The following is a 16,458-nucleotide window of genomic DNA, read 5'->3' as shown; positions in this document are numbered from 1 at the left end:
AACCTCTGTAAAAATTTGTGGGGGTTGTGGTGCAGGAGAAACTGCCAGTCTCACATGGGAGTCCATTGGAGGTCTAGTCCATTGGGTCCTAGAACATACATAGGCCCATCCACCTGAAAATCAGCAGCAGGGCAGCAGCACCTGAAAGGGTGCAATTCGCTTGTGGGAAGTGGGAGAAGTCACTGAAAGCAGGGCAAGAGCCACGCAAGTGGCACTGTTCCCTCTCTGATCCATCCCCCAGATACAGTACCACAACGCAGCAATATGGACTGCCCCACCCCAGGGATACCAAGGCTCCACCACATACAATGTAACAGATGTGCTGAGACAAAGAAATATGGCCCAAATTAAAGAACAGATCAAAACTCCAGAAAAAGAACTAAGCAACAAGGAGATAGCCAACCTATCAGATGCAGAGTTCAAAATACTGGGAATCAGGATGCTCACAGAATTGGTTAAGTACGGTTGCAAAATAAACTAGCGAAGGCTATACAAAGTGAAATAAAGAAAAACATACAAGGAACCAACAGTGCAGGGAGGGAAACTGGGAGTCAAATTAATATTTGGAACAAAAGGAAGAAATAAACATTCAACTGGAACAGAATGAAGAAACAAGAATTCAAAAAAAATGAGGAGGGGCTGAGGAACCTCTGGGAAAACTTTAAACATTCCAACATCTGAATCATAGGGCTGCCAGAAGAAGAAGAACAAGAGCAAGAAGTTGAAAACTTATTAGAAAAAATAATGAAGGAGAACTTCCCCAATCTGGTGAAGGAAATAGACATCTAAGCCCAGGAAGCACAGGGAGTCCCAAATAAGTTGGACCCAACAAGGAACACACCAAGACACATCATAGTTACATTGCCAAAGATTAAAGATAAGGAGAGAATCTTAAAAGCAGCAAGAGAAAAGAAGCGAGATACCTACAAAGGTGTTCCCATAAAACTATCAGCTGATTTCTCAAAAGAAACCTTTCAAGCAAGAAAGGGCTGGAAAGAAGTATTCAAAGTCATGAAAGGCAAGGACCTACATCCAAGATTACTCTATCCAGCAAAGCTATCATTTAGAATGGAAGGGCAGATAAAGTGCTTCCCAGACAAGGTAAAGCTAAAGGGAGTTTATCATCACAAAGCCCTTATATGAAATGTCAAAGGGATGTATCTAAGAAAAAGAAGATAAAAACTATGAACATTAAAATGACAACAAACTCACAACTATCAACAACTGAACCTAAAAAAACAAAAACCAAGTAAACAACTAGAACAGGAACAGAATCACAGAAATGGAGATCACATGGAGGGTTCTCAGCAGGGAGGGTGATGGGGGAGAATGGGGAAAAGGTACAGGGAATAAGAAACATAAATGGTAGGTACAAAATAGACAGGGGGGGGGTTAAAAATAGTATAGGAAATGGAGAAGCCAGTGAACCTATATGTGCGACCCATGGACATGAACTAAGGCGGGGAATGCTGGATGGAACAAGGGTACAGGGTAGAGGGGGAAAAAGGAGAGGAAAAAAAATGGGACAACTGTAATAGCATAATCAATAAAATATACTATTAAAAAATTGCATAAAACCATAAAGATAGGACAAATCCAAAGGAAAAAAAGTGTTTTTAAAAATTAAGTCTTTTGATCCATATTCTTAATTAAATTGTATCTCCCTCATAAAAAAGGAGAAAAAAGCACACATCTAACTATGAAATCAGAACTGAGAATAAGATTATAAAAATGAATACAAAATGTGTTAAGCTAAAAAGACATAGTATGCATAATTACAGAATAAGAAACTTGAAACCTTCAAAGAAATTTATTATTTTCTACAAAACAAACAGAAAGAATAAGTAATTACTAAAACTGAAAGAATAAGAAATAGAAAAACTCAGGCTATTTAAGGAAGGAACTCAAGATGTCATTGAAGAACAGCAACAAAGAAATCCAGAACACCAAGACTCTCAGACTTTTGAGAAGTCATATAATGGCCAGTTCCTTTAATGAGAAAAATCTAAACCTAACTCTAAAACCTGATACTTTTAAAACATTCAGATGCACTCATCACATAAACGCTATAGATCAGCCTCAGTAATGAACATAAATATATCAATTTTAATAAATGCTAGCAAAATATTTAGCATTGCAGTAAATTATTCTTAGTCCAAGAAAGGTTCATCCTTGGAACAAAATGATATTTCCATAAATAAAACATATTTATCACATCAACAAGCTAAACAAATTCTGGTTATATGAACCAATGCTCAAAAGCTATTTAATAAATTCAACACTTTTTAAAACATTAAAAACAGGACATTTCATTCTTAATAAATATTTTATTAAAACAAAAATTAACATTATATCAGTGGTACACCTTTAGAATTTAAACCTTTAAAATTCAGAAAGACAAAGTAGACCATTAACATGGTTTTCCAAAATCATGTAAAAGAAATGAAAAAGCCAGTGAACCTATATGTACGAATTAGATAGTTAATTTAACAAATTAAAATATTACCACTGAAGGTAATATAATTTAAGAAACAGAGAATTGAAGCAATTAGTAAGAGCTTGGTACAGCAACAGAGTAAATAAAATATACTGTCTGCAGTAGTGTTCCTGTTAAACAAGATCAGCAGGAAAATGAGAAAGAAAACCTATTCAACGTAATAATTCAAAAACAGCAACAAAACATCTTAAGAATCATCTTAATAAATATATCCAAACTTTATAAAGTTACAAAAAAAATATTGCTAAATTTAATAGAAGGTTTGGCTAAATAGAAAAATATAGTAAATTTGCTGGGAGCAAACACTAAATTAAAATCACAAAAGAATTGCTGGGTGCAAAAAAAGGTTACAAGAAGATGACTACTAAACATTCATAAAATAGGTGAGATTATCAAAGAATTGCTTAATAATAGAAAAGTAGCAAAGAGTTACAAGTAGATCCTCTACTACTAGATATTAGAGCTTACTAAAGAACAAAAATATTGAATAAGATGTTACTACATGCAGGCAGAAATTGACAGGAATAGAGTGTACAGAAAATTTTAAAATGGCAAATGTAATATGAAATTAACATCAACCTTTAAAAGAGGATAGATATATAAGGGCTATTTAATAAATAGTGCAGGTGAGAGGAAAGCCCTTGTAAAGTATTAGATCTACACTTTAAACCACAGTTAATGCAGCATGGTTGAAAAAATTAACTATCTAAAAAATCAAATTATAGAAAAAGCAAAAAACAGAATCTTATCAGGTCCATGGAAGAATGAAACTGTCTCAGCTTTGAAATGAGCAGTAGAAGAAAAAAATATTCAATTTGAACATATAGTAGTCAATACATGGAACTCAAATTACGTAAAACCAAAAAAATTTTATGATGTATGACAGAAAAAAGGCTAATAGACTTAAAACCATCATAAAACTATAGTTCAAATTAAGAAAAACATCACTACTAAAAAAAATAAATGGGCAAAAAGGTTAAATAAACAACTAAAGGGAAATATAAACAATGCATGGAAAATTATTTCTTTTTGACAGGAATAAAATTAAAAGTGTAAATGAAAGAAATCTTTTTAAATATATTATTTTATTAACATATTTTGCTAAAATAGAAAATTTATATATAAAACTACTACCTAATGATGGTCTATCATTGCAATGAAATTCACTCTTGATGGCCCTAATATGGCTATGTATCAGGGAAGAATCATAAATGGGAAGATGGCGGCAACATAGGTGGGAGCAGAATCCACTTCCCCTCAGTGCCAGGGAAATACCTAGCTGATCCGAGGAGCAGAGCGAACAGCCAACAGTATTCCAGCATATACGAAGATTAGAGACCAAAGATAGAGGACATTGAAAGATCTGACGGTAAGAAGAGTGCTCAAGGACAATAAGGTCCCCGGTCCCGGGAACGCGCAGTACAAGGCCGGCAGAAGCGACAGCCCTGGCGCAGGGGCGGCTGCAGGAGTCTTGGGAGAGGGCCAGGCTGTGCTGTGAGCAGCCAGGTGCTTGATTGGACCAGGGGAGCTTGAAAAGGAGGAATTTCTCAAAAAGAAAAAGAAAATAGAGACACTCAGGGGCTAGTTAGAGAACTCTCGGTAGTAACCGAGGCCACTGGCGCCCCTCCCCCCTCCGCCCCTGGACTGCGAGCCGGGGGGATAAACAGCACAAAAAGTGAGGGCGCTCAGCCGAGGTCCGGTCGTGCGCGCACGCGCGCAAACAGATTAGCGAACGGGGCCCATACGTGAAACCCCGGAGGGGCGCCCACACCTGAAACCTCCGAGATCATTTGCAGCTGAAGGCTAGCTGCTCCACCCATGGGCCCAGGACCTTGGAGCCGAGTGCCGTGTGGTTCAGTCCCGGGGCGGCCCCGCCCGCTCGAGAGACTCAAGCCCAGGGCGGCTGGATCGGCCCCCAAGCATAGAACCTCAGGCCCGGCGGATTGCGCGCTCGCCGAGCGCAGGGCTGGCTGGGTGCGCGTTTTCCGGGCACAAAGCTGCTGGCGAGCGTACTAACTCCAGAGTCCCTAACCCGGGCGGCTCGATTGGTCAGCCGGCGGCGCGCTCAGGGCACAAAATACGTCACAAACCCAAAGTGGCTGGATTCCCCTGCTGAGCGCGCACGCCTACCAAGCCAAAGCGGCAGGACGCTGCTTGCGTGTCCCAAGAACAAAGCTGCTGGAGTGGCTGATTAACGGCCTGATTGACTGCCAGGGACCACACCTACAAAACAGCGAAGAGTGTGACCCAGGAAGGGAGAAAAGTGAAACCAATCCTTCCAACCACCCCCTCCCGTTGCACAGACAGGACACCAGCAGATATAACCTGACCGGTTTAAAGCCAACAGAAGATTTCTTTTCTTTTATTTTTTCTTATCTTTTTTCTTTTCTTTCCTTTCCCCCTGAATTCCTTCTTCCTCTCTCCTTTTTTTCTTTTTTTTCATTCCTTCTTCCTCCCATCCTTTACCATTTTTATGTCTTCTTCCTGCCTTCTTCTATCTATTTCTATGTTTTAATTTTTGTTAAAATTCCTTCTTATCTTGCCTACGATCTTTCTTTATTCCTTCTTCCCTCCTTCCTTCCTTTCCTCCATTCCTAGTTCCTTTTTCCCTCCTTCCCATCTTTGTTTTGGTTTTTTTTGGGTGTGTTTTTTTTTTTTTTTTTTGTGGTTTCTTTTGTGTGTGTGTGTGTGTGCGTGTGTGTGTTTTCCTTTCTCCCCCCCTTTCTCTTTTTCCCACAGATGAGACAACAAAACCTGGAGGGCTGAAAAGACTAGAGTTAGACCGTGTTAAACACATAAACGTCACCTCAAGACCAGTGAGCACAGGAGAGTAAGGAGACAGCACCACCGAATCCCATTGGCATTCTACCATAGAAGTTCATATCATAAATCCAGGGAGTCAGAACAAAGCAATTTAAGAAGCAGAGGCCAACAAGAAGAGCCTCACAAACAATGGGAAGACAAAGAAACAATTCCCAAATGAAAGGAAAGGAGGAAGTCTCAGAAAGAATACTAACCGAAAAAGAGGCAACTCAACTATCAGATACTGAGTTCAAAGCAATGGTCATCAGGAAGCTCACTGAGCTCTCTGAGCTCAAAGAGAACTACCAGAAACTACAAGGAAACTACAATGAACTCACTGCAAACTATATCAACATGAAAAAGGAAATAGAAAATATCAACAAGAGCCAAGAGGAAATGAAGAATACAATTTCTGAATTGAAGAACACAGTAGAAGGAATTAAAAGCAGACTTGATGAAGCAGAGGATCGGATCAGCGAGCTGGAGGATAAAGTAGAAAAAAACACCCAGAAGGAGCAAGAAAAGGAAAAGAGGCTCAGAAAGAATGAAGAGGCAATAAGGGAAATGCAGGACAGCATGAAACGTAACAATATCCGTATAATAGGAATACCAGAAGGAGAAGAAGAAGAGCAAGGGATAGAAAACCTGTTTGAAAAAGTAATGATGGAAAATTTCCCTAATCTGAGGAGAGAAAAAATCACCCAAATCCAGGAATCACAGAGAGTCCCAAGCAAAAGGAACCCAAAGAGACACACTGCAAGACACATCATAATTAAAATGGCAAATTTCCAAGACAAAGAGAGGATCTTAAAGGCAGCAAGGGAGAAAAAGGAAGTAACATACAAGGGAGCCCCAATAAGGTTAGCAACTGACTTCTCAATGGAAACGCTCCAAGCCAGAAGAGAATGGCAAAAAATATTCCAAGTAATGAGAACCAGAGGCCTGCAACCAAGACTACTTTACCCAGCAAGGCTCTCAATTAAGATAGAAGACCAAATAAAGAGTTTCCCAGACAAAAGAAGTCTAAAAGAATACAGCTCCACCAAACCAGTTCTGCAAGAGATGCTAAAGGGACTGCTTTAAGGAAAGGAAGGAAAAGAGAAAGACAGAGGAACACAGGTAGGAAATAATGGCAATGAATAACTACCTATCGATAATAACCTTAAACGTAAATGGATTAAATGCTCCAATCAAAAGACATAGAACAGCTGAATGGATAAGAAAACATGACCCACACATATGCTGCCTACAAGAAACCCATCTCAGGACAAAAGACTTACACAGACTGAAAGTGAAGGGCTGGAAACAAAGTTTCCAAGCAAACGGACAGGAAAAAAAAGCAGGGGTAGCAATACTCATATCAGACAAAATAGACTTCCAAAGAAGGGCCATAAAGAGAGATCCAGAAGGTCACTTCATAATACTCAAAGGAAGAATCCACCAAGAAGACATAAACATTATAAATATATATGCACCCAACATAGGAGCACCCAAATACATAAAGAAAATCTTGGAGGACTTCAAGAAAGATATTGACAGCAACACAATTATAGTAGGGGATTTTAACACCCCACTATCAAAAATGGACAGGTCTTCCAAACAAAAGATCAACAAAGATATTGTGTCACTTAACAATACCCTAGAGGAAATGGACTTAACTGATATATACAGAGCTTTTCATCCCAAAGAAGCAAAATACACATTCTATTCAAGTGTTCATGGGACTTTTTCAAAGATAGACCACATGATAGGACACAAAGCAAGCCTCAACAAATTCAAGAAAATTGAAATCATATCAAGCATCTTCTCTGACCACAAGGGTATGAAACTAGAAACCAACCCCAAGGGTAAAAACCCAAAACACTCAAAAACATGGAGACTGAATAGCATGCTATTAAACAATGAATGGGTCTGAACGAGATTAGGGAAGAAATCAAAAACTTCCTGGAAACAAATGAAAACGAACTCACAACAACCCAAAACCTATGGGACACAGCAAAGGCAGTCCTGAGAGGGAAGTTCATAGCAATACAGGCCTACCTTAAGAAGTTAGAAACAGTTCAAACAAACAACCTAACCCTACGCCTACAAGAACTGGAGGAACAACAACAAAGACAGCCCAGAGCAAGCAGAAGGAAGGAAATAACCAAGATCAGAGCAGAACTAAATGACATAGAGACTAAAAGCACAATTGTAAGGATCAATGAATCCAGGAGCTGGTTCTTTGAAAAGATAAACAAAATCGACAAGCCTTTAAGTAGGCTCATCAAGAAGAAAAGAGAGAGGATCCAAATAAACAGAATTAGAAATGAAAGTGGAGGGATTACAACTGATACCACAGAAATACAAAGGATCGTAAGAAATTACTATGAAGACCTGTATGCTAAGAAATTTGAAAACCTAGATGATATGGACACATTTCTAGAAAAATATAATCTTCCAAAACTGAATGAAGAAGAAGCAGAAAACCTGAACAGACCAACATCAGCAAAGGAAATTGAAGCAGTCATCAAGAAACTCCCATCACACAAAAGCCCTGGACCAGATGGCTTCACAGGAGATTTCTACAAAGCATTTAAGGAAGAATTAACCCCTATCCTTCACAGACTATTCGAAAAAATCCAAACTGATGGAAGACTCCCAAACTCTTTTTATGAAGCCAACATCATCCTAATCCCAAAACCAGATAAAGACACAACAAAGAAAGAAAACTTCAGGCCAATATCGCTGATGAACATAGACGCTAAAATTCTCAACAAAATATTAGCAAACCGCATCCAGCAATATATTAAAAAGATCATCCACCATGACCAAGTGGGATTCATCCCAGGGATGCAAGGATGGTATAATATTCGCAAATCAATAAACATAATACATCACATCAACAACAGCAAAGACAAAAATCACATGATCATATCAATAGATGCGGAAAAAGCGTCCGATAAGATACAGCATCCATTTCTGATAAAAACACTCAGCAAAGTGGGAATAAAGGGAGCAGTCCTCAACATAATTAAGGCCATATATGAGAGACCTACAGCCAACATCACACTCAATGGGCAAAAACTTAGAGCTTTCCCACTAAGATCAGGAACTAGACAAAGATGCCCTCTCTCACCACTCCTATTCAACCTAGTATTGGAAGTCCTAGCCACAGCAATCAGACAAGAAAAAGCAATAAAAGGCATCCAAATTGGAAAGGAGGAAATGAAACTGTCACTGTTTGCAGACGACATGATAGTGTACATGGAAAACCCTATAGACTCCACTCAAAAACTACTCGACCTAATAAATGAATTTGGCAAAACAGCTGGATACAGAGTCAATACCCAGAAATCAAAGGCATTCCTGTACACCAACAACGAATTTGCAGAAACAGAAATCAGGAAAAAAATCCCATTTGATATAGCAACAAGAAAAATAAAGTACCTAGGAATAAACCTAACCAAGGAGGTAAAAGACCTGTACTCAGAAAACTACACAACACTGAAGAAAGAAATTAAGGAAGATACAAACAAATGGAAGCATGTACCATGTTCATGGATTGGAAGAATTAACATCATCAAAATGGCCATACTACCCAAAGCAATTTATAGATTCAATGCAATCCCTATTAAAGTACCCATGACATATTTCACAGATATAGAACAAACATTGCAGAAATTCATATGGAACCATAAACGACCTCGAATAGCAGCAGCAATTTTGAGAAAGAAGAACAAAGCAGGAGGGATCACAATACCTGATATTAAACTGTATTACAAGGCCACTGTAATCAAAACAGCCTGGTACTGGCATAAAAACAGGCACATAGACCAATGGAACAGAATAGAAAGCCCAGAAATAAACTCAAATCTATACGATCAATTAATATTCGACAAAGGAGGCAGGAGCATAAAATGGAGCAAAAACAGTCTCTTCAACAGATGGTGTTGGGAGATCTGGACAGCTACGTGCAAAAAAATGAAACTCGATCACCAACTTACACCATACACGAAAATAAACTCAAGATGGATAAAAGACTTAAATATAAGTCGTAACACCATAAAAGTCCTTGAGGAAAACATTGGCAGGAAAATCTCAGACATTCCACGCAGCAACATCCTCACAGACACATCCCCTAAAGCAAGGGACATAAAGGAAAGAATAAACAAATGGGACCTCATCAAAATAAAAAGCTTCTGCAGGGCTAAAGAAAACAGCACCAAATTACAAAGAGAACCAACAGTATGGGAAAACATATTTGCCAACGATACCTCAGACAAGGGCCTGATCTCCAAAATATATAAAGAACTCACACGACTCCACTCCAGGAAGACAAACAACCCAATTAAAAAATGGGCAAAGGACTTGAACAGACACTTCTCCAAGGAAGACATACAGAGGGCCCAGAGACATATGAAAAGATGCTCAGCATCACTAGCCATCAGAGAGATGCAAATTAAAACCACAATGAGGTACCATCTCACACCGGTCAGAATGGCCAACATAAACAAATCCACAAACAAATGTTGGAGAGGATGCGGAGAAAAGGGAACCCTCGTGCACTGTTGGTGGGAATGCAGACTGGTGAGGCCACTGTGGAAAACAGTATGGAATTTCCTCAGAAAACTAAAAATGGAACTGCCCTTTGACCCAGTCATTCCGCTGCTGGGATTATACCCTAAGAACACTGAAACACCAATCCAAAAGAAGCTGTGCACCCCAATGTTCATAGCAGCACAATTTACAATAGCCAAGTACTGGAAGCAACCGAAGTGCCCATCAGCAAACGAGTGGATCCAAAAACTATGGTATATTTACACAATGGAATTCTACGCAGCAGAGAGAAAGAAGGAGCTTATACCCTTTGCAACAGCATGGATGAAACTGGAGAGCATTATGCTAAGTGAAATAAGCCAGGAAGTGAGGGACAAATACCATATGATCTCACCTTTAACTGGAACATAAGCAATAGAAGGAAAAAGCAAACAAATTATAACCAGAGTCATTGAAGTTAAGAACAATCTAACAATAGCCAGGGCGGGGGTGGGGGGTGGGGGCGGGGATAGTGGGTAGAGGGGATTATAGGAACTACTATAAAGGACACATGGACAAAACCAAGGGGGAGGGTGGAGAGGGGGGAGGGAGGTGGGTTCAGCTGGGGTGGGGTGGAGGGATGGGGAGAAAAGGCACACAACTGTAATTGAATAACAATAAAAAAAAAAAAAGAATCATAAATAATATTGATATACTTTTTCTACTTCAAGGAATTTTATCCCAAGAAAAATATTTAATGGAAACAAAAGAGCGCATAGATGAAGACATCTGTGTGCAATACCAGCGCCCTCACCTTATCCATTTCCTCATGAGTTATTTACCACGCTGTTTCTATTTTTCTATACAAACTTAACCCTCTACGGGCCCCATCACTCCAATGAAACTGCTCTTGTGAAGGTTGTCAGTGACCACCATACTGCCAAACACAGCAAACAATTTTCAGTACATGCCTTCTTTAATCTCTCAAAGTAAAATTCAGAAGAGCTGACCATTCTTTTCTTGAAATATATTTACCTTCAACACCTGGTCATTCCTTCCTCTATTCAATTCTAACTATTAGAATTTCTCTGAATTTTGTCAACCCTCTTCTCTATTTACGCATGCCTTTAGGACATCCAGTCCTCTGTCTTTAATATAACCTACAAGCTGGTGACTTCCAAATTTGTATTGCTAGCCCAGGCTTCTTTCCTGAGCTCCAGATATGTAAATCCAAATGTCTCCAGGAAAAAAAAAGTTCTTATTTAGGATGCCTTAGCCATCTCAAACTTCACATGTCTAAAATAAAACTCGACTTTTCCTCTACACAACCTGTTCCTCCCAGTTTCTCAATCTCAAAAGAGAGGCAACAGTTATTTAGCAAGCTACCAGAGCCAAAACCTAAGATTTAATGACTCCACCCTTTCACTCATCACCCACATTCAACCTAGGGGTTGCTGGTACTACTTCCAAAATAATTTTGAATCTACTTCTCTGTATATCAGCTGCCACTGCTGTAGTTCTAGGCCATCATCTTCCATAAAGACCACTGCAAAAACTCTTACCTGCCTTCTCCCTTCCATTCTCATTGATTCAGCAATCCTTTCTCACAGCCAAAAGGATCTTTTTGAACACAAATCAAATCATGACACTCCCTTACTTAAAACCCACCAATGTCTTTCCTTGCACTTACCATGACTTACAAGTCCATGCCTTTCATTCAACCTTATCCCACCCACTCTCTCCTTGATCACTGTGTTTCCAATCACATAAGCTTACTGTCCATTTCTAGATCATGTCCTAATGCAGAATCTTGGTCTTTGCCAACTTATTTATATATCTTCACATGGCTGGCTTCTACTCATACTTTAGGTCTCAGCTTAAATCACATCTCAAAGAAACTTGTCTAGGGTTTCTTTCTAAAGTCAGTCACCCCTAAGGCAGCCCTCTTTCTTTCTTTCTTTCTTTTTTTTCCACCTGTGCGGCTCACTTCAGTGCCTGCAGACCACGGACAGAGGCCAGGCAATTGTTCCAGGCCAGGGTGTTCTGGCATGGGGCACTACAAGAGACCTAGGGGGATGGGCCTGCCATTATTTCTTTCATAGTACTAAATAAATTACTTATTTTTTTGTTGTCTGTCTACCATCCACAACCATGTGAATGCCTAAGGACACAAACATCTTGTCAATCTTGTTTCCTGTTACATCCTCAATACCTAGCACAATACCTGATATATAGTAGCTGCCCAATAAATATTTCCAAAATCACCAAATAGCAAAAAATTAGAAACAATCAAGATGTCTAAATGTGAAGAAACACATTTAAATGCATTATGCTACTTTAGTGTTATAGAATATTTTGCAGCCATAAATACAAAATATTTTAAATGTTTTTTATGTTCTATACAATGAAAATAGAATATAAAATAGTATGGATAAAATAATTTAAAAATATATATACATAGAAAGAATACATAATATTTTAAAATATTTACATGAGGGTAATAAGATTATGGGTAATTATTATTATTTCTTTTAAACAAACACCTTCATTTATGTTAAACTATCATTTAAGTTCAGTGGAAGTGAAAAACAAACTTTCTATGAGAAAATCAAACTTCCTTCCTAAGGTTAATAAAAAAATGCACAAATCAAGTTATCTTAGAAATTAATTTCAAGAGCAATGATAGGCTTTAGCATTTTCTAGTTAGACATAATATTGGGTTGGCCAAAAAGTACTTCTGTTTTTTTCCAAAAGATGGCTCTAGTAGCACTGAGTTATCTTTAACCTCATTCAAAATAATTTTGTTAGATTGTATTGTGACAGCTGTCATATCGGCATACACTTAAAAAAAAACATCAAAATTGGTGAATTTTTGTGTAGTCATTTTAATATTGAAGATGGAAGACATTACGTAACATTTTTGGCATATTATGCTTTATTATTTCAAGAAAGGTAACAATACAAAGGAAGTGCAAAAAAAGATTTGTGCAGTGTATGGAGAAGGTACTGTGCCTGATCAAACCTATGAAAAGTAGTTTGTGAAGTTACATGCTGAAGATTTCTCACTGAACAATGCTCCATGGTTGGGTAAACCACTTGAAGTTGATAGCGATCAAATCAAGACATTAACTGAGAACAATCAATATTATACCATGTGGGAGATAGTCAACATACTCAAAATATCTAAATCAATAAAGTTATTGGTGAAAATGAAAAATGTGTCTTTTATTTTAAGGAAAAAACCATAAAGATTTTTTGGTCAGTCCGATATATCAACAGGGAGTTACTACTACATAAGTTTTTGTAATTTCAAAATTTGTTTGGTTTAGTAAAAATAAAAATAATATCATTTCAAATATATGTTTATTTCAATCTTCATAACACATTTACCTCGAAAGGATGAAGATTCCTGAAGAGCATTACTTGCCAACCTGGCTGGTCCACAGAATACCAATACTGTGACAGGTGTCACTACTGAACAGCATCTGATATTAGCTATTCTATGGGCTCTGGTCATTTCATCATAAATAAGCCAATCTGTAGGCAGTGCCTGAATTGCTGCAGCTTGACCATTGGCTGGAGGAATCTATGAGGAAAATAAATTTTAAAACATTGTTAATTGTGTTTATCACCTAATTTACTGGCAATGCTTTTAAAATGTAAGAAGTCCCTCAATGAAATAGGTGATGTATACCCAAGCAAAAATTAAAGCAGGTCATTCATTGCTCATTAGTTTGTTAAAAAAAAAAAAAGTCCTTATTACTTAACACATTAACTCTTCCAATTCTAAGATTCAATCAAAATTTTGTTCCAATGCTGATTTATACATAATAATTAATTTCTTAAAGCAGGTCAGTATTTGGAACATTTTTTCACTGATTTTCAACCATCTAAATTAGATTAGCTTCACCTCAAGGCCTAAGAGTATTAAGAATATTTTACCTTTTTATATTGAGGCTGACTGAGAACTGACGTGGGATGAAATCGTACTTTTTTCTCCTTTGGCCCCGTCAACACTAAATTCTCTCTGTCCACATGGACTAAATTAGGATACATGCCTGCCACCAAAGCAGCTTTAACCACAGCCCAGTTCTCGGAATTTGTGTTAACATCTCGAATGTCACCACCACCTCGTGCTCTAACAAAACCTAGAAACAGGAAAAAAACCACACACACTTTTCCTATTGTTCAAAATATACTTTTAAATTTGTGTGTGTTTTTAATAAAAAGTTGTATACTGTAAGTTTAATGATATTCAAATTCCACAATAAATAATAAAATCTAGTTTAAAATTAGAATCAATGTTCTAAGAAAGTTTAGGTTTGCTCAGGCTAAAGAAAACAGAAGATTCACTGGGGACTCAGGAACTTTTTTAAAATTATACATTCTTGCAATAAAGTTCTTCATAAGCTGCTATCTGAGACACAATGAAGTCATAGCTGAACACCTAAACCATTCTTCTGACAGGTACTAATAACGTTTTGGTTATGATAGGCACTAGAGGTAAAGTCAAGTAAATATAGAGTATTCGTGCTTAAATTTCAAAAATCCTTCATATTTCCCCATATTTGAAACAATCCTAAATCCACTGGTTCATTCCTCATATTACTTTGGCACTTCAGCTAATCTGTAAATTCAGGTTCTGGCACTTTTCTTCTGCCAAATTCTTCAATGTACTATGCTACTCAAAACTAAATGAGCAATTCTAAAATAAGGTAGCAGCACTGGCATTCTCTTTAAAAAAAATCAAAGTGCCTTCAAGTGATTACTTGATGTTTTATGCTCCAAAAATATGATGACCAGCATTCATATCAATCTACTTAAATTTTTCTGATTTCTATTTCATAGAGCTAAATAATTTTTTATTTAGTAGTGATAAAATATAAATTTAATATTTAAATGGATCTCCACCAACAAATACATACCTTATAAATTGTACACAGCCAACAGTATCGAAAGGTATTCATACATTTCTCAACTACAACTTCCGTAATATCATTTTTTTTCAACGAACAAAAGTTAAGGTCACAGAGAAGTCTACATAGCAGTTCATGAATATAAGATATACAACAATGTGATAATGTCATAAAAATAATATAAGGTGGTATCAGTTAACACTAGAAATACTATGAGGTATGGGCAGGGTACTCTCAGTGGTTTAAATAGGATCTTTGGGGGAAATTTTTACCTGATGCTCTAAGTTGACCAAGCAATTGAGTTCTCATGCCTATTATTATTTCCATGGTAGCTTGTGAAAGAAAATTCTTTTCACAAAAGGCTCTCTCCCACCCATCACTCCGTGCTTTCTGCCATGCCTATAAAAATATAATTATATAACAAGATATATTTATCAATCACTTCTTAGTTAGGCAGCAGTAACTGGAAACCACTACATTAACCACTCAAGGGCAAGTCTCCTTCTGATTATTTTAGTAAAATATAAGACTTTATTAACCAAAAAAAAAAAAAAAACCAAAAACCCCGACTTGTAGATACAGAGAACACACAGTTACCAGCAGTGGGGGAGTTGGTAAAGTGGAGGAAGGTGGTCAATGACACAAACTTCCATTTATAAATTAAATTTAAGTTGTTGGGATGTAATATACTGTATGATGAATATGAGGTCTGTCCAGAAAGTATCCAGCCATGCACTATGAAAAATTGACATTTATTGAAGAAGATACAAAAAACATTGTACATAGGACAATGACACCTCAGTCCCTTTCAAAGTAGGCACCTTAGGACCTCACACAGTTCCCCCAATCACCATCAAATGCTCCGTTGTATTTTCCTGAATCTCATCAACAGTCTGAAATCTCTTCCCTGTCAAAGGTGACTTTAGTTTTGGGAAAAGCCAGAAGCTGGAGGGCACCAAATCTGGGCTGTAGGAGGACTGAGTCACCTGGATGATTTGATGTTTCACCAAAAAACTCCACACGAGACATGAGGCATGAGCGGGCACACTGTCATGATGAAGCTGCCAATTACCAGTTGCCTGTAGCTGCAGCCTTCTGAATCATCCGAGTAGTTTCCACAGAGAAATGTTCAAGCTTAACGCAGAATCTGATGCAGATTCATTGCTCTACTCGCTCAGTCATTTTGAATGTGACAGCCACTTGCTCACCTGACAGTGTCTACCACCCCCGCTGACTAGTACAGTAAAGTTGTCATTGTTCACACATGCACATTCCAGTCCACTCTCCTTGGCTGCCAGGTTATATCCATGTCACACAAGTTATTCTCATTATACTAACAATGGCTGGACTTTTTCCAGACATACCTTGGTAACACTGTATTGTATTTATATTTGGAAGTAGGTAAAAAAGTAGATCTTTTTTAAAATAAACTTTTTTTTTAGGAGATATAATTGACATATAACTTTTCAGGTGTACAACATAGTAATTTGACATTTTTATATATTGTGAAACAATCTTCATAATAAATCTAGTTAAGAGACTAGAGAGCAGATCTTAAAAGTTCTCATCACAAGAGGAAAAATATTACTGTGATGATGGATGTTAACTAGACTTCCTGTGGTGATCATTCTGCAATATATACAAATATTATGTCATTATGTTATATACCTGAAACTTGTATGTCAATTATACCTCAATTTTAAAAAATAAAAAATTCAAAAATTA

The 16,458-nt window shown here is 37.5% G+C and overlaps 1 protein-coding gene across 5 annotated transcripts in view; it reads right to left on the bottom strand.

The window, feature by feature from the left end:
* YTHDC2 (YTH N6-methyladenosine RNA binding protein C2) overlaps positions 1-16,458 on the bottom strand; it is a 76,237-nt gene that overhangs the window by 19,582 nt on the left and 40,197 nt on the right. For all 5 annotated transcript variants that reach the window (XM_053911536.1, XM_053911541.1, XM_053911546.2 and 2 more), the window contains 3 exons: positions 15,006-15,132; positions 13,760-13,965; positions 13,208-13,403 (listed from right to left, as the gene is read on the bottom strand). In XM_053911536.1, coding sequence (XP_053767511.1) covers positions 13,208-13,403; positions 13,760-13,965; positions 15,006-15,132 — 529 coding nt within the window. The remainder of the gene's footprint in view (positions 1-13,207; positions 13,404-13,759; positions 13,966-15,005; positions 15,133-16,458) is intronic.

Source organism: Desmodus rotundus, chromosome 1 (genome assembly GCF_022682495.2).
Source record: "Desmodus rotundus isolate HL8 chromosome 1, HLdesRot8A.1, whole genome shotgun sequence".
NCBI lineage: Eukaryota > Metazoa > Chordata > Mammalia > Chiroptera > Phyllostomidae > Desmodus > Desmodus rotundus.
The sequence above is the reverse complement of the archived record's forward strand: the minus strand, read 5'-3'. Positions and strand labels throughout refer to the sequence as shown.